The sequence below is a fragment of the Gekko japonicus genome, unplaced genomic scaffold (assembly GCF_001447785.1).
Source record: "Gekko japonicus isolate JY-2015 unplaced genomic scaffold, Gekko_japonicus_V1.1 scaffold21, whole genome shotgun sequence".
NCBI lineage: Eukaryota > Metazoa > Chordata > Lepidosauria > Squamata > Gekkonidae > Gekko > Gekko japonicus.
In genome coordinates this window covers 1,179,303-1,198,592 of record NW_015173122.1, presented here as the reverse complement: position 1 = coordinate 1,198,592, position 19,290 = coordinate 1,179,303, and the positions used below count along the sequence as shown (strand labels likewise).

General features: G+C 51.0%; 1 protein-coding gene across 1 annotated transcript in view; it reads right to left on the bottom strand.

Moving 5' to 3' along the window:
* Positions 1-19,084, bottom strand: part of DPH1 (diphthamide biosynthesis 1) — a 64,872-nt gene extending 45,788 nt beyond the window's left edge. The window contains exons 1-3 of the mRNA XM_015421877.1: positions 19,020-19,084; positions 14,602-14,754; positions 12,525-12,588 (exon numbers count right to left, since the gene is read on the bottom strand). Coding sequence (XP_015277363.1) covers positions 12,525-12,588; positions 14,602-14,754; positions 19,020-19,074 — 272 coding nt within the window. The 5' untranslated portion in view covers positions 19,075-19,084. The remainder of the gene's footprint in view (positions 1-12,524; positions 12,589-14,601; positions 14,755-19,019) is intronic.
* Positions 19,085-19,290: the final 206 nt, after the last annotated feature.

The following is a 19,290-nucleotide window of genomic DNA, read 5'->3' as shown; positions in this document are numbered from 1 at the left end:
CCTTGTATGCTAATGGGTTCCTGCTGGGCGTGGCCAACTCAGGAGCCAGCCGGAACTCCGTTCCTGTGCGTTCCTGCCCAAAAATAGCCCTGGACACCACATTTATGGTGTTCGTTATAACATGCAAAGCCCTCCATGGCTTGGGGCACTCCTGTCTGCAGGACTGCTTCCCCCCCTCACCCCCCTGATGCTCCGTCACTAGTTTGAGGAAGGACTTCTGCAGGTGCCAGTCTACAAAGGGGCGCAAAAATCAACCACCCCCCAGACACGTGCGTCCCCTTCTACGGCCCCCATCTTACGAAATGGCCTGCCTGATGAGCAGGGAAAGCTCCCACTCTCTTGGCATACTGCAAACTATGTGGGACCGAATTGTTCAGGAGAGCATTTTTATAAAGGTGACGGGGCTATTATTATTACAGCGGAATGGTTCGGGAAGATGCTTCAATAGAGGGACTGTGCACACTATCTGTTGCCGTTCGCATCATCCTGTTCCCACTGCATTGTCTTCGGCTTATGTAATGCCATTTTCTGCATTGTTTAACATATCATGTCTAATACTTTTGGCTTTGTTTCAAAATTTCTGTATACCTACTCTGACGGCACTGCTGATTAGGTGTCTCGTCCCACTGGTCGCGTTGACTAACGGCGGGTAAGCCACCTCACCTCTCGGTGAGAAAGGCGTGCTATAAATTAATTTTTTTAAAATAGAAATAAAAGAAACAAAAAGCGTGGTACAGGGAAGGGGCTCATCGGCCTTCTCCCGTTAAAGGTCAAGCGATAAACAGGTCAATTCACTCATATTGGAAACGCCGGAGGGCACTATTCTGCGAACAGAATCCCACCCCCGGCCTAGCAGGGTGCAGGGGAGCATCCAAAGGGGACGGGGAAAGATGATCATTTGCATTTAGGCAAAGAAGGCAGCTGCTTCTCTCTGTCCGGCGTACTGAGCCACTCCTGATAGGTATGTAGCAGACTATGACGCTCAGCAAGGAAACATGCAATGCACACAGGCATGCACAAAGCTGACAGGTGTCATCCTGCGCCAGAATACAGAACACACAGCCAGCATTGCAAGAAAAAAAGAGAAGCCGATGTTGGATCCGGCCAATGGCCCATCTAGTCCAACTCTCTGTCACACAGTGGCCAAAAATACCTGGTGCCATCAGGGTCCAGCAGTGGGGGCAGGACACTAGAAGCCCTCCCACTGTTGACCCCCCCCAAGCACCACAAATACAGAGCATCACTTGCCCCAGCCTGAGAGTTTCTATCTATACCTTGTGGCTAATAGCCACTGATGGACCTCTGCTCCATATGCTTATCTAATTCTGGTGGGGGGGGAGAGAACAACGGCGGCCTGCCCCCAAAGTGCCACTAGACATCCAAAGCAGAAGTTGCTTCGCGGTTCCTAACTCCATGCTTGTGAATCCAAACACAAATAACGCTCCTACTTTAAAAGATCTGCGCCAACCCAACGCAGACATCTCCAGACCCCGGGGACTCTGCCCTGCAAGGTGATGTGCCTACATGAACACACATGGAGCTGCCTTCTACTGAATCAGACCCTTGGTCCATCAAGGTCAGTATTGTCTACTCAGACTGGCAGCGGCTCTCCAGGGTCGCAGGTGGGGAAAGGTCCTTCCCACCACCTACTGCTGGGGATTGAACCTGGGACCTTCTGCATGCCAAGCAGAAGCTCTTCCACGGAGCCACAGCTTCTTCCCCACAGCCGCCACAGTACACAGAACCAGGTCCACAGTCTGTTTTGGCACCAACTATGCCGACGTGTGGGTGAAGAGAAGTAAAGATTAAGAAACTGGAGGCAGCTGTACCCCAAAATAAGACTTGGACCATGCCAGATCGTTTTTTTAAAAAGCGAAAGGGCTCCTTTTACAAAGTGAGAGGTCTGAAGTGAACAGAAGGGAACACAGGGGCTGGCGAAAGAAGGTAAGCCAATGATTAGGCCTGCAAAAAGAGAACTCGAGGAGCAGATTGCTAAAAGCATTAAGACAACAATAAGCATTTCTTTCAATATATCCAGAGCCACAAACCAACCAAAGAAGCAACTGGATTGCCAAGGAATAAAAGGGTGGGACATGTACTGTGGAAAGGGTGGGACATGCACTCATGCCAGTGTGGTACCGTGGTTAAGAGTGTGAGACTAGGATCCACGAATCCCAGATTCAAATGCCATGGAAGTTCACGGAGTGAGCTGGGCCAGTCACACATTCTCTCAGCCTAATCTACTTTACAGGCTGTTGTGAGGATAAACTGGAGGAGAGGAAAGCAAAGAAGAAGAAGAGGAAGAAGAAGAAGAAGAAGAGGGAGGAGGAGGAGGAGATTGGATTTATACCCCGCCCTTCACTACCCAAGGGAGTCTCAGAGCAGTTTACAATCTGCTTTCCCCGCCCCATAACAGACACCCTGTGAGGTAGGTGGGGTTGAGAGAGCTCTGACAGAAACTGCTCTTTTTCAAGAACAGCTCTTATCAGAAGTGCGGCTTGCCCAAGGTCATCCAGCAGGTGCAAGTGGAGGAGTGTGGAATCAAACCCGGTTCTCTCAGATTAGAGTCCGAGCACTTAACCACACCAAACTTTGGGTCCCCATTTGGGAGAAAAGTGGGGTACATATGAATAAAATAAAAATATATTTTCAGAAAGGGAGTCTGAAGAACCGCATCAAAGTGAGATAAGAGATGAAGTTTGTAGACCTTCTGGGGAAACTGAAAACCAATAAGTCTCCAACTTGGTGTAGTGGTTAAGTGTGCGGACTCTAATCTGGGAGAACCAGGTGTGATTCCCCACTCCTCCACTTGCACCTGGCTGGATGACCTTGGGCAAGCCGCACTTCTGATAAGAGCTGTTCTTGAAAAAGAGCAGTTTCTGTCAAGAGCTCTCTCAGCCCCACCTACCTCACAGGGTGTCTGTTGTGGGGAGGGGAAGGAAAAGGAGTTTGTAATCCGCTCTGAGACACCTTTGGGTAGTGAAGGGCGGGGTATAAATCCAACCTCTTCTTCTTCCAGGTCCAAATGGTATACACCTAAGAAATGAATCCAGACTAACATCTGGGTGTATCAACAGAGGCATAACATCCAAATCATAGTCCCACTGAACACTGCATTGGTCAGGCCACACCTGGAGTATTCTGCGCAGTTCTGGTGGCCTCACTTCAAAAGGAAGTGGGCAGAATGGAGCAGGTGCAGAGGAGAGAGCGACGAGGATGATTGGGGGTTTGGAGACCAAGCCCTAGGAGGAAAGGCTGAGGAACCTGGGGATATTTTGTCTGGAGAAGAGGAGACTGAGGGGGGACACGGTTGCTCTCTTGAAGTATTTGAAGGGCTGTCAGTTAGAGGAGGGCAGAGAGCTGTTCCTGTGGGCAGCAGAGGAGAGGGCTCGCAATCATGGGTTTAAATGAAGGGCAGGAAGGTACCTCCTGGATCTTAGGGAAAAAATTTTTACGGTAAGAGCTGTGCAACAGTGGAATCAGCTGCCTAGGGAGGTGGTGAGCTCCCCCTTGCTGGCCGTCTTTAAGCACGTCTGGACAAACACTTGTCAGGGATGCTCTGGGCTGATCCTGCACTGGGCAGGGGGGTTGGACTGGATGGCCCTTTCCAATTCTATGACTCCCTACGGCAGAATGGAACTTTCCTGCCTCCTCTTCCTAGTGGATAGGGAACCCTGAGGAATGACACGAGGGCCGTCTGCAGTAGGAAGGCAGGAATCAGCGGACAGTGCCAACGTAGTCCGGCTCCAGCCCATCGGTTTCCTTTTTTTCCTTTTTTAAAAAAGGTGCTAGTCCTGAAGATGTTTTGGCAACGGCTGGTAGAACTGCAGCTGCCAGAGGAAGCCTGACCTGAATTCCCACAGGGAGGGGGAGGAGGAGTCCAGCTTCCCGCACTCCCTCATGAGCCGCAGAATGGATTATGCAGAATAAGCAAATGTGTGCCATTGTGCTTGCTTTGTATAATCTACAGCCCCCTCCCCGCCTCCCTCCGCTTCCCGAGGCAGAGCATTTGGGCAACCTTAGTTCAAACTTTCAGTCGTGCTAGGAACACCATTTTAAGTACACGGGGCTCGGACTCTCTCCCATTCACAACTTTCTTCCTCAGAGCTGGGGGGGTGCGGAGAGCAGGGCTGCAAGGAAAGGCCCCCACCCCCCCCCCCCGACTAAAGCCCCCCCCACAGTGCCCGAGGTGCAGCAGAAGGAGATGGGAGACCAAGACACAAGGACTCCCCCCCCTTGCTACGACCCCAGTAGGGATCCTGATGGGATTGCCCCTGCCAACCGCATGCAAAAAGCTTCATCCGGCGAAGGGACAGCATTGTGAGTATGGCAGCTACACAAAACCTCCAGGGTCAGAAGCAGTCTACCTCTGCAGACAAATCACGGGCAAGAGCTGCTACCTTGCTGCTCGGGGTCTTCTCAGAAGCACCAGGCTGGCCGCTGCTGGAACGCTGGGCTGGCAAGACCTCTGGAGTCCAATTCAGCAAATCAACTGAAGCACTTCCAAGAAGCCCCTTTTTCCGGTGTCTCCCCCTCCCCACCTCCCACAGCCAGCACAGAAGGCTGCCTAAGCAGGCCTAGGCCTCATTAGCGGGGTGGGGGTGGGGGGGCGTGTTCGAGAAACAGGACTGCGTGTAATTAGAATAAGGCGCCTGCAATTTCTCTGCAAATGGATTGGGGAGGGAGACGCTCCTTCTTCTATACCTCCGCAGTTGGCCTATTTGTGGTCGCACACCTGACTAGACAGGATGCCAGACACCCAGACACCCCCACACACAAGTTCACCCTGTCCTAGCAGAGACAAAGCGAAGCACCAGCTCCTTCGTTGCAGGGGCTCTCTTGGGTACCCCTCCGACCAGAGCTGCACAGCATCCCTTCGGCTAGCAGCTTTCCACAACCTTCATTCAATTCTGCCTTCTCCCAAAGGACGGCCCGCGGCCAATCAGAGCATTTCTCGCTTCACAATATGAATGGCTGTGAGGAAAAGCACAACACACATCCCCTGACAAGGTCCCAGGTCTAAGGACCCAAGTCCACCAAAAGAAACCAGGCACCATGGGAGAAATCCAGTGGTCAGCTGAAGGTTCACGCCTCAACAGGCCAGCAGAGAAACACACACACACCCGGATCAGAAAGCCCCCATCCTTCTCCTGCCAAGGTCCACCACACACAGAGTCTTGCGTTCCCTTCTGGAAAAGGGAGCAAAGTTTGAGGGAAATCCTGACCTATTCAAGAGACAGCCAGCTCAATCCCTTCCACAAGTTGGATATTTTAACTATGCATGCAAGAGGATCTGGGGGGGAAAGGGTTAAGAGAATTCCCTCACTGGGGTACACTTGGCAGTTGGCCCCACCCTCTCCTCGGTTAGGGGTTGAGCCTCTTTGGCCATGGCTTGCTTTCTGTATAGGACCTCTCTCCTTCTTCTCTCTTACCTGAGCTTGGAGCTGTAGCAAGTTAACCTTTTGGTGTAGTGGTTAAGTGCGTGGACTCTAATCTGGGAGAGCCGGGTTTGATTCCCCACTCCTCCACTTGCACCTGGCTGGATGACCTTGGGCAAGCCGTGGTTCTGATAAGAGCTGTTCTTCAAAAAGAGCCGTTTCTGTCAAGAGCTCTCTCAGCCCCACTGACCACACAGGGTGTCTGTTGTGGCGAGGGGAAGGGGAAGGAGTCTGTAAGCCGCTCTGAGACTCCCTTGGGTAGTGAAGAGCGGGGCATAAATCCAATCTCTTCTTCTCGAAGTTAATCTGTTCACCGTTAAGAGTACCTACACGAATATGTCATGTAAGACGCACTTCTATTTTTTTACATAAAATTTCTTTCTCTTGTTACCATCGGCGTCAGATCACCTTTGTCATTTGTCTGAACAGCATTTCCCCCTTAACTGAGAAACGTGCAGAATCAAGGATACAGCGCAACGCTTCTGTGCTTCTGAGGCAACTGATAATTTTTTAAAAAATGTAACCCCACCAGAGTCTTGCATTCCCTTCAGGAAAAGGGAGCTGAGCTTGAAGGAAAGCCTGACCTATTCAAGGGATGGCAAACTCAATCCCTTCCACAATAGTGGGGGGCAGCTGCTCCTACGCAGTCGGCAAGCAGAATCCAGGTGGGCATGCGGGAGGGGCTCCCCAACATTCTCGGCTCCCCCATCCGGGCACACGCTGCCACCAGGAGCGCGCTGAGCCTTCACCGTCCCTTTGATCTCCACGACTGCTCTGTCCTGCCTTGTTTGGGGACCTTTAACGTTTCTGCCAGAATGGCGCATTTCACCCTTGGCAGGCTAAATACACGACTGTCCTGCCAAGAAGGGCCAGGCTGTGTGCTTTGCCACTTCCCCGTTGCCTGCCCACCCTGCAAAGGAGAGAATAGTAAAGTCCACGCCCCAGTCGGCTGCATTGGTCACCCTCGCACGTGTACACGAGCTGTGCAGCAGTGGAGGGAAAATCCTTCCGCCACGAGCAGGCAGCAAGAGCAGCCAAGCAAGCCAGGAGCCAATCGAGTGGCACCGAGCGCCACCCTGGAGCTTGTGGCATGCTCTGTCATTCATGAAGCAGGCGCCTTCTGCCCCCGCCCCCCTGATCGTGACCTCCACACCCACCTCGCTTAAGGTCTAAATATTTCATGCAGGGCCATCGAAAGAAGAGACCCTGAATATGAAACACAGGAGCCGTGTGGGGAGAGGTGGGATGCGGTTTAAAGGGAAGCCCACGATGCTTGGTATTCACCACAGCAGCTGTAGGAAGTGATAGAGCCGACGCCGCCCGACCTGACCGTTGCTTTGGCAGCAGAGCAGTCCCTTACGCTGGGGCCCAACCAGCTCGCACTCCACCCCCTTACTTATCCCACAGGCGGAGAGGGTTATAAAAGGATGCATGACGCAGAGAAAGCGAGCCTCCACCTCCACCTCCCGTGACATTAGAACTTCACACGATGGGGAAGAATACGAATAAGAAGAGTTGGTTTTTTTACCCCACTTTTCACTGCCCAAAAGAATCTCAGAGCAGCATACAATCGCCTTCCCTTCCTCTCCCTACAACAGACACCCTGTGAGGCACGTGGGGCTAAGAGAGTTCAGAGAAAACGGTGACTGGCCCAAGGTCACCCAGCTGGCTGCATGTGGGGAGTGGGGAATCAAACCCAGATCTCCAGATTACAGTCCACTGCTCATAGCCATGACACCATGCTGGCTTGCTCCACAACAGACACCTTGTGAGGTAGGTGGGGCTGAGCAAGTTCTGAGAGAACTGTGACTGGCCCAAGGTCACCCAGCTGGCTGCAGGTGCAGGAGTGGGGAATCCAACCCGGTTCTCCAGATTACAGCCTGTCGCTCTTAACCACTATACCAAACTGGCTCTCCTGTTGTTGAAACCAGGAGAATTAGGGCAGAACCAAGTGAAGCCCTCTGCCCAACACATGATTAGTCCTTCGGAACTCACTGACACAGGATATAACAAGGGTCACTGTATATTGCATTAACTGTAAATGCATTAACAGTGTGCAACCCTGTGGATGGGTAGGAACTGATTCAGGCACACACAGACTCTTTCCTTTGCAGGCGACTCCTTCTTTGCATCATTCCTATTACAATGGCTTTCTGCACAACCTCATTTATAATGACCGTGTGTTTGCCTACCTGTTTTTTGTTTGTTTGTTTTTGCCTTTTCAGTAAAACAGAACACGTTTCTCAATAAAATTCAAGATAAATAACAAAAAAAGAATACAATGAACAATAGGTCCATCAATGGCTATTCGCCACGAGAGCTAAAATAAACCTTCACAGTTAACAGAAGAGCATCTGCTTTGTATGTAGAAGATCCCAGGTTCAATCCCTGGCATCACCAGGCAACAGGTGATGTGAAAGACCTCTACCTGAGGCTCTGGAGAGCCACTGCCAGTCTGAGTAGATAACACTGACCCTGATTCAGTATTGGGCAACTTCATGTATTTCTTTTATATTTCTCTACATCGGCCGGGAATTGAACCAGCGCCCCTCCCGTGGTGGGCGAGAATGCTCCCCCTGCACCACCAATTCAGGTGGGGTGTGTGAGAGCCAGCGTGGAGTAGTGGTTAAGAACAGTGGACTCTAATCTGGAGAACTGGGTTCGATTCCGCACTCCTCCACATGAAGCCAGCTGGGTGGCCTAGGGTCAGTCACAGCTCTTTCAGAGCTCTCTCAGCCCAAAAATCAGTCTAGCTCACCCCTAAAAGAGCTAGAACTCAAGGCTGCCAGACACTCTTACGATCTGCTGGCTATACTACACACAAAGCCACACGATAATTAATTAATTAGCTTCATGTGTGCACATTCAGAAGAAGTGTACTTTGAATGCCAGTTTGCGGAGGGGAAGAGACTTTGGCCTCTGTCGCCTGCTTGAGGGCCTTCGGGGCGTCTGGGCTGGCCCCTGTGGGTGACAGGATACTAGGCCAGGTGATCCACTGGTGTGACCCAGCAGGGTTCTCCTGAGATTCTACTGGGACCAAACCTGGGCTGAAGAGGAACAATTCCCCCGAACTCATAGAGGGCTACGGGTTTGGAAAAGAAAAGTGGAACATTTGGGGCTCTCTCTCTTTTTTTTTTTTTTGGTAAAAGCAGACAAACTGAAGAGTACTCGTTTGTTTTCACTTTCAACAGCAAATTGGGTTAGAGCGCAGAACGCGTAGACACCACATAGAAACTGTCCTAGCACTTGGCATCTGACGAAGGCAATTTTGACTCTTGAAAGCTTATACTCTGGAAAGTATAAGGTACTACGAGGCTCAGATCTTGCTCTAACACATCTGCAAACCGAGCTTCTGTTTGTGCAGAGAAGCACCTTCAAAAATTAACGGCTTCACGGGGTGAAATATTTCAATATTTATTAAATGCCAACAAAGCAGGGCGAAACAAGGATGTCAGTCCCAGAGATGTTGGCCCCCCCGCTAAACGCCCACTCTCTTTGTAGGCCCCAGGCATACCTTCATGCACTCTGAGGTCTGAGCCACTGGGGGGCAAGCAGCCTGCCAGTGGGCAAAGACAACGCTGCCGGTTCAGTGGAAGGGAACAGAGCAGGGGTGTCGAACTCATTTGTTATGAGGGCCGGATCTGACATAAATGAGACCTTGTTGGGCCGGGCCACGTGTGTCATAAAATGTAATGCCAGGTAGCGGAGATGTAAACTTTATAAAGGTCACACACACAAAGATTTTTTTTACTTAAAATAAAAACATGCTTAAAACATTAGCACTCTCCACAATATTTTGTTCATTTAACAGTGTCTTGCTCTGAATTATTGCATCAAAATGTCTGTGCTGTTGCAATCTTGAGTATGCTGTTCAGGTATGTACCTGCAAGCTGCAAACCTACTTTTGATTTATTGACATTCACCACAGAGATCTCATGCTCAGAGTTCTGAGTCTAGGACCCAGGTTAGAACATGAAATGGCTGAGTGATTAAGAGAGTCTGGCGAAGCAAGCTATGATGCAGCAGCAGAACTGGAAGCAGTAGATGGCCAGTTCCACTACGGGCCTGATAGAAGCCTTCCAGGGGCCTCATCTGACCCCCGGGCCACATGTTTGACACCGCTGGAATAGAGGATGCTCAGCCTTCTACAAGGCAGCCTTCCTTCCACTGGCTGGCTGACCACCAGCACTCCAGATACTCAGGTAGAGACCCTTTTCAGACTGAAGAACTTTGAAAACGGGAGGGGCAGGGGCCTGAGGTTAAGGCCTTATGCACGCAAAGCCTGAACTCTGCAACTGAGCTGAGGCCCCTCGGTTGGCTGCGCAGAGAAAGAAGAGGCAAACCGAATTCTGCCTAGAATATCAGAAGAATTTGCTGGATCCAGCTAGTCTGCAAAAGCAGCCAGCAAGGGGGCCAAATGGAACTGGCAGAATGGACTTCCTGTGATTGGATCCCAGCATCTGGCACTAAAAGGTAGACTGCCTCTAAACATGGAGGTGCCAATTATCTGTACGTATTTGGAACGTTTCGGAGGGCAGCCGTGTCAGTCTGCGGATTTGAGTCCGGTAGCATCTTAGAGACCAAAAAGAGTTTCAGGGATCAGCTTTCGAGAGCCTTTGTCAGACAGGAGCAGAAATGGAGATCGCCAAGTCCTTTTATGTCTGACAAAGGGTGCTTTGATTCTTGAAAGCTTACGCCCCGAAACTCTTGTTGGTCTCAAAGGCGCGACTGGACTCGAATCTCGTTATACAGAGAAAGGGATTTCAGGGCTATCAAGCTGTTGATAATGCCGCTCCTCTTCGAGAATACAAGCAATACGGGGCTCGTACTGTAAATCGCACTCTCATCTGCAAGTCACAAGTCCCCGGGGGCACTGCTGAGAAGTCAAGGGCACGACTGTTATGTGGCACAAACTGGCCACACCAGCCCCCGCCTTCCTTTGCCTTGGCAACAACTGAGAACGGAGCAGGGGGGGATCAGAACCAGCCGCTTCCCCGCAGAAGGAAGTCATGCTTCAGGTTTCATTCAGATAAAAGGATCGCCATAATCAGCTGCCTTTGAAGTCAGAGACTTAAAAGAGACCCCATGCTGGGGAAAAGGCTGCTGCTCTTAAAGGAACAGGGACAGCCAGAAATGCTGCAGTGCCCGGGGTTTGCCAAACCATCTGCTCTGCTGGGCACAAAGTGGGCAGCGCCGGTGGGCTCCTTTCCCCAGCCTTGGCATGATGCCACCTCCCCACCCATCTCACAGGCCTGAAGCTGAGTGTGACCAACACCTTCTGCTTCCTCAAGTAGGGGCCACACTTTACCAGATGGAAAAAACACCTGACTCGTGTCATTCCCACCCTCCAGCAGTCCCCGGTCCCGTAAGTCCTGGGTTCAAATGCTTGGCTTCTGCTCCCAAGCATTTCCCCCTGTTCTAATCAAGCTGAATACAATATGCATTATAATGACAATTCCTGTGCATTCTTCACAAGCATTCTTTACAGACCCCCTCCCACCTTTTGACTTGGATTAAAGGACTTCTATTCTACTGCGTTTGATGGCAAGAGCTTTGACTTGTATACCCCGAAACTCTTGTCGGTCTCTACAGCACTACAGGACTCAAATCGAATTGCTCTACTGCAGACCAACACGGCCACCCTCTGAAACCAATCCTATAAACTTGTTTCATTTCAACCTAACGCAGAAATGGCCGTCTGTTTCAGTGGGCAGGGTGGAAAAAGCCCAGACTTCCCCCCTTGGCCTGCTAATGATGCCCCCCCCCCCCCAGATCAGAACAAAATTTGAGTCCATTGGTACCTTTAAGACCAACAAAGTTTTACTGCCAACCTAGCAGTTCGAAAGCAAGAAATTGCAAGTAGATAAATAGGTACCACTTCAGTGGGAAGGTAACAGTGTTCCGTGCACGTTGGTGTTAAGTCATGCCAGCCACATGACCACAGAAATGTCTTCGGACAGCGCTGGCTCTTTGGCTTTGAAACGGAGATGAGCACCGCAACCCCAGAGTCGGATTCGACTGGCTTTCGAGCAAGAGAACCTTTACCTTTTAAGCAAACTTATTTCCAGAATAGGGGTGTGCGTTCGGCTACATCCAGGCGGAAAAAATCAGAAAAATACCTTATCAGTATTTTCCAGATTTCTTTCAGATAGATAACAGATTTGGCCATTTTTCGGCTATCCGAAATGGCCGGCCCCCAAAAATATTCAGGATTTTTGGGACCACCAGATAACAGAAGTTAAAGGACTTGGAGAAGGTGCTTAAAGGGACCACGGTCCCTTTAAATGCCTTCGGAGTCATGCCACTCATGCAGCTTGGAGAAAACATTTAAAGGGACCCATGATCCCTTTAAACACCTTTTCCGGATCCATTGGTTTCAATGGAGGGTGGGGGCACCCTCTTTGAGGGCCCATAGAACTGGACTCCCTGGTTTAATCTTTTTGAAACTTGGGGGAGAGGAGGTTTGAGGAGCAGCATCAGCAGCGATGCTGCAAATTTGGTGCCTGTACCTCAAAGAACAGCCCCCCCTCCAGAGCCCCGGATATCCCCAGATTGATTCTCCATTATACCCTATGGAGACCAGACCATTGACTATAATGGTCACCATAGGGTATAATGGAGCCGAAAAATTCGGGAACCCCGAATACTTACTGAAACCGAATATCATACAGGTATCGGGATTCGAAAGTATCGATATATTCCGGGTTCGATATATAAAATACTGGGTTGGGGTTTTTTGCCCACCCCTAATCCAGAATAAAATTTTGTTAGCCTTAAAGATGCCACTGGACTCAGACTTTGTTCTACTGCTTCAGACCAACATGGCTGCCCACCTGACTCTCCCTCCCCCCCATCAGGAGGAGGAGGAGGAGGAGGAGGAGGAGGAGGAGGAGGAGAAGAAGAAGGACAGCTTCCTACAAAGAGAAGGCTGACACCCGCAGTCACTCGACTCTGGGAAAAGATGAGCTGCACCAAGCGTGTGACTCCCAGCCTTTCCCTCTCTCCCACGCATCCTGTGCTCCGCTCCAACTTGACCCAAGCCAGCAAGCAGCACCTGGGAAAAGCCATCTTCCCTTCCCTCCTTACCTCTCAATGATGTCAGCGAGGGTGCAAGCAAACATGAGGAGGCCTTCAGGCATCTGCAGTGCCACTGAGAGGGAGAGAGAGAGAGAGAGCACATCAGGAGGGCATCACCTGGTTCATGCACAAGCCTTCGGCCAGGTTCAGGTCCAAAGACCCCAGCCAACATTTTCTCCCATGGAACTAGGCTTTGTAAGCGGGGGTCCTGGGATGTCCTTCTTTATTTTTTAGCCCTCCAAAAACTATTTTCCATGGTACACCTCACTCTGGCATTTGTGACTTCAAGAATCCACAGCTCATCTCAGTCCACCACCACAGTCTCTCCATCCACAGCTCATCTCAATGCCACCAGGACTGGGCAAACCTGATATCGAGGCCTGCCTGAACTCCCAACCCTTTGGTTCTGCTTTAGCCCCTGTTAGGGCAGGGATACTCCTTCCCAAGGCAGAAATACCACGAGGACAAAGACAGTGGAGGGTTAACCCTTCAGATCCTTTCCTTGTTCTCAAAGAGAGGCATTTCAATACTGGGCCATCTGTCCAAAATGTTCCAAGCTGCTGACAAAAATTAAAACCACACGCGCGCGTACCAGACGCAGCAGCAAGTCATCCTCGAAAACCAGTTTGAAAATGACGTTCGGCAACTTTGAGTTTCGCTCTCAAACCTCCTGACTTCCGTGAACAATCTTTCAGCAGCTGAGCATTTAGTCGGGCAGAAGAGAGCCTTTGACCTGACTGGCCGGACAGGAGCTTTTAGCCTACTCTTTATTGTCCTGGAGCGTTCCTGTATGTGGCCCCCACCTTTAGCGAAGACCACCAGATATGCTAAAAGCCAGGGAGGGGGCTCCCATCAGCCGGAACTGGCCCCTCCCCAAAAACCAGATTGCTCAGCCTCCCTCCCTCCAAAATGAACCCCGGAACAGAGGAATGGCCAACTGGTCTCGAAGTGTATCTACAGCTGGAAGTAGGGGTTGGAAAATTCCTGGAAATCTGGGGGAGGATCCTGGGGAGGGTAGAGTTTGGGAAGGGGAGGGACCCCAGTCGAGTACAATGCCAAAGAGGTGCAATGCCACAGAGTCCACCCTCCAAAGCAGCCATTTTCTCCAGGGGGACTAATCTCTGTCGTCTGGAGATCAGCTATAATTCCGGGAGATCTTCAGGCTCCGCCTGGAGGCTGGCAACAGTGTTCCCCTTAAGCTGGGCACGTGAGCGGCCGCTCATTGACACAGGAAGCCCTGCTCAGCAGCAATCTGGAGCCACACAGAATCTTGTACTGCCCATTCCCCATTTTAAGATGCCAGCAGTTGTATTATGATCAGGATGTGAACTGCTCCGCTCAGCAGAGGAAAAAGAATTGGAGGGAACATTGGCTGGCAACCCTCGGGGCTCCCCCCACCCTGCCAGGCTCACCCATGCCAAGCAGCCAGAGGAGCTCTAGCTGACGGGTCCCCAGGCCTTCGCCTCTCCTGCCATCCTGTCCAGGGCTATCACCATCCCGATGGAGAGACCGATCATTGGGCAGACCTTCAGCTGGCAGAGACGATGGTTCTACAGCCGGCCCATCTTGGCACCAGCCTGTAATGGCTGTATGAGTCACTCCCAACACTACACAGCTACAGCCTCCCCCCCCCCCCCACACACACTCAATCAGAGCTATAATCCCCCCGCCACCTCTGGAGCTGAGATTCCCCCCCACAAACCTAGAAAGCCAAAGTGACCAACCGGGATACACACAACAGCCGACCATTGAGGGGGATACAACCAATGTTCCCTCTAAGCTGTGGAGTCCTGTGAGCAAAAATTCTACTTTGTGAGCTACTGGCATCAAAGTTGTGAGCAGGTGATTTGGCTACTGCATAAATTAGTTTGCTCTGGAGCCGTCCTTCCTGAGCTAAGGCAAAAATGTGTGAGCTGGAGGCTAAAAAACTGTGAGCTAGCTCACACTAACTCAGCTTAGAGGGAACACTGGATACAACTCAGGGCATGCACACCCCTCGTGGCTCCAAACTAGCTGGAAAAGAGCTGGAAGAAGGAACCTCCCTCCCCGCCCACAGTTTCAACCGCCCTGCAGCCGAGGTGCTCACCCCGTTTGGCCTGGGCCTGCCGGATCCGCCACACCGTCTTGTAGACCTCAAAGTTGTAGTTCGAAGGCAGGGCTCCCACGGCTGCCTGGAGATCTGGGTCCGATAGGATCTCTTGGGGGATCTGGTGAGCTACTTGACGCCGGGCCTTGCGGGCTGCAAGAGAAGTGAGGTGAGGGCCATGCTGCAGATTACGCCCAAGTGGACCACACCCCTTCCTGCTCGCTCGCTCTCTCCCCACCTTCACTTCCAACTGCTGGCAGAGGTTACTCAGTGGCAAGGGGCTGGACAGGGTCAACCTTGCAAGTGCAGAGAAGCCCAGCTGGATGGCTTGACCACCTGTTTCTTAAGCTCCAAACTCCCAGGCAAGGAGTCTCAAAGCCCTGGAAGGTCTTGCCTAACTGGTGGCCAAGCATCATTAACACAAGACTCCCCATTTGACCTGGAGTCACTACCCCCAGCCATTAATGTTTCAAATCCCTTGTTTTTTTCTCCCTACCCCACCCCCTTTGCTCTCATTACAGGGAAACTACCACGAAGAAAAGGAAGAGGAAGAAGAGGAGGAAGAAGAGAAAGAGGAGGAAGAAGAGAAAGAGGAGGAAGAAGAGGAAGAAGAGGAAGAAGAGGAAGAAGAGGAAGAAGAGGAAGAGGAGGAAGAGGAGGAAGAGGAGGAAGAGGAGGAAGAGGAGGAAGAGGAGGAAGAGGAGGAGATTGGATTTATACCCCACCCTTCACTACCTGAAGGAGTCTCAGAGCGGCTTACAAACTCCTTTCCCTTCCCCTCCCCACAACAGACACCCTGTGAGGTAGGTGGGGCTGAGAGAGCTCTGACAGAAACTGCTCTTTTTCAAGAACAGCTCTGACAGAATTATGGCTTGCCCAAGGTCATCCAGCACCTGCAAGTGGAGGCGTGGGGAATCAAGCCTGGTTCTCCCAGATTGGAGTCCACACACTTAACTGCCAATCAAATGGCCAGGCCGGATTCAGAGGCAAGTTTCAGAGTCATCAAAACATAGATACAAGATCGTGCAAAAGCTGGAAGCCCCGCCCCGTTCACCCACAGCCAAGGCCGCAGAGGCTAAGAGCCCTGATGCAGCTCCTCTGCTGGTTTTCTTTTGGGTGGGTGCAAGAAGAGGTAGGAGGTGAGATTTCATTTGGGCCTCCATATAAAACATCTCTTTTCAGCTCTGGGATGAAGACGAAGAAGAAGAGTTGGTTTCATACCCCGCCCTTCACTGCCCGAAGGAGTCTCGAAGCAGCTGACAATCTCCTTTCTCTTCCTCTCCCCACAACAGACACCCTGTGAGGTAGGTGGGGCTGAGAGAGCTCCTCTTGCGAGAACAGCTCTGAGAGAACTTGTGACGGACCCAAAGTCATCCAGCTGGCTGCATGTGGAGGAGTGGGGAATCAAACCTGGGTCTCCAGATTAGAGTCCACCGCTCCTAACCACTGCACCAAGCTGGCTCTCCAACAATCATCAGCAAGAGAGAGTCACGAGGACTGTGGATGAGAGAGAGAGAGAGAGAGAGAGCAGAGTAAGAGCCCCCAGCCAAGGAACAGCCCCAATTCTCACTCTTCTGCCAACACCTGGGGGCTCATGGGAATTCCCAGAGAGCCCCCACCTCAATTGAGGCTTGGCATGAGCAGCCCGATATCTCCCCTGCCGGCAGTAGAGCCCTACCCATGCCAGAATTTCAGGCAGATTAGACCTCACGCGAGCAGAAGGGTTCAAACTGGGGAGGACTGAGTCACCTTTGGGGCTGGGTGTTTGGTGTTCTCTCAATGGGGGGGGGGATCAAAAAGGTCAGGAGGGCACCGATGCTTTAGTCAACCAAAAGGGCAACCTGCTATTCTGGTCCCCCCCCCCCCTTTCCGCCAAAAAACGGTTTTGTGAATCAGCAATTTTACGCAGAGGACACAACTTGGCAAGGAGTAATATTTGGGGGGGGGGGGGGCAGAGCTGAGAATCTGGGGTGGTGGGGGCCTATTTATGCTTTGCTATGACTATGCCCCAATGGTGAACAGGTGCTGCTGCCGTAGGAAGAGGCCAAGAAGCAAGCAAGACTGACTCACGCACAGCCTTGCCCACTCACGGAGGAAAGCAGGCGAGCGCCGGGCCCGCCCAGCAAGCTGTTAGGTCCGACGCAACAAGAACAGGCATCACAGGCAGAAGAGGCGAGAAAGAGCTGCTCCCGCAAATCTACAGTGGCTGGACAGTATTTTGCAAGGGCGGAGGTGAAGCGGCAGCTCTGCCACAGATATTCTCAGTGGCCTTGGGCAAATTGCCCGGTGGTTCACGCTCCCCTTTCTGCTTCCGTTCCCCAACTTGGAAATGGGAATAAGAGAACATAAGAAGAGTCCTGCTGGATCAGACCAGTGGTCCAGCATCCTGTCCACACAATGGCCCAACAATTACTCTGGAGGGGCAAACAAACAGGACATAGAGGCCCAGGCCTTCCCCTGATGTTGCCTCCTGGCAGTGGTATTCAGAGGTTTACTGCCTCTGAATGTGGAGGTTCCCTTTAGCCACTGTGGCTAGTAGCCGCTGACTCCTCCATGAATCTGTCCAATTCCCTTTCAATGAGATCAGCTCACCAGGTGGTTTGAGTGCAGGATACAACAAAGAGAAGAAAAGCCCAGTGCCGATCCATGAGAGGCAACAAGGAACTTTGGAGATAGAGGACGTGTCAAACATAACTCAAGATGCCCCGCACAAAAGGTCCAAACTATTTGAAAATCCCCATAGTACAACACAGGGTTTTGAAGTGAAATATACTTATTACTATTGAATTTTTTATCCATCCCAACAAACCTGAAAGGTAGATTAGGCCAAGACAAAGGGAACAAGACTGAGCAGGTCTATTCGGAAGTAAAAACCTCCAAAGGAAGTTTAGAAAACTTATTGAGGGCCAAAAGTTAAAAACACAAGTGTACAAAAGAGTGTTTATTACAAAAACCTAATAGGGGCCCAAATAAAGCCTCATAAAATGTTCAAAATTACAAATACACACAAAAAAGGACAGTATATGACCTGAAACGTTTCGGCTCACAAGAGCCTTCTTCAGAGGTCAAATAGTGCAAAATACAACAAGCAACAGAGTCACTGTAACACATGTAAGGCAATTAACAATAAATAAAATAGGACTAAAATTGGAATGTTCCAATATGGACTTGAATGACACCCCAAAACGTTTCTGTTTGGGGCCACAAATATATCTGGCCTTGTGTCAGAAGTAGTTGTATATACTGGAACTAATATGTACCTTCCAGTTTAGGTCCTAAGAGTGCAAGTAAAACTGCCTTGTCATGAGGCTTTATTTGGGCCCTCAATAAGTTTTCTAAACTTCCTTTGGAGGTTTGTGCTTTGTTGGTTTAGATTTTCTCCCCTCTTTTATTGGGATGTCTATTCAGAAGTAAGCCCCATTTCATGCAATAGGACTTACTCCCAGGACAACATTCGTAGTATTGCAATCACTGTTACCTAAACCACCTACAACGTTTCAGAGGTGAGTGAGGATTTGAACCCAGGCCTTCTCAGACTGTCTGTCAGTTGACATATCAGCCAAAAACATTACTAGTAGTAGCAAGTTATGACCATCTAAATCACATCCCCCCTGAAAGAAAACAAACTGTATTGATTCACAGATATATGGTCAAGGCAGTAGGGCCCAAAGACTAGCATGCTTGTTCACTGCCACTGATTTGACTGTCTGGGAAAAGCGAGAATCAAACCAGGTGGCCAAGCGAGGAAGTGTTACCAACGTCATCTCTCTCTCATGCTTCCGAATCCACAGGGTAATGGGTTAGGCTTAAGCCCCTATGCCTCTTTCTAGAAACTGAACAGAGGGGAGCCTTGATTGTGAAGACCTGTGGCAGGGAAATGAGTCAGTAAAACGTTCATTGGACAAGTAACTTCTGCAACGTTCTTTCCAAGGCTGGACTTTGATATGGAGAGGAGACCAGGGCTCAGACCTGGTTCAAACACACAAGAGAAAGAGAGGAGAGAATAGACTACACCACGCTGGATTTAAAGAGGGTAGAATCCAGCTCTGAACGATCCTTCACATCAAACCACCCCTCTAAATAGTAAGCTAACACAGCAGGATGACTCCCCCTTTCCCTGTGGTAAAGGGAATTTTTAACAGAGGGGAGCGTCCCAAAAAGCGACCCTCCAAAACGCAGTCTGAAGGGGTGTAGTCCTTTCTGCCACGCCACCTCATATGCACGGGGTCTTGGATACCTCGCTAATCTCCGGTCCAGTCAGGTCTCCACTTGGGAAGCAGCGATCAGAAAGTGGCCTACTTCACAGGGCGGCTGCGGCGGCAAATCTGTTTACCTCCAGGCCTTTGGAGAAGCCCTTCTCGGCCAGCTCCTTTTTCTCCACAACACACGTGCCTGATCCAGAGTGGCTCCCCACTTACCTGGGGCCGGAGCAGAAGAGCAGCCTCCCGCTTCCGCGACAGCCGAATCCTCCATGGCTGCGAGACCCACGTGGAGCCGAGAAAGGCAGCGCCAATAGAGCGCCGAGCGCGAGAGCTAGGCAGAAGCAGGAGCCGGCCGAGCGCATCGAGAAGGCGCCTTCTGCCTCTTCTCGGCCTGCAGGACTCGACCCCGACCGAATTTCCCCGGGCGGGCATCTGTTTCAAGCCCTCGGGGCGCAGCCCTGGGTTGATAAGCATCAGTGGTCCCGAG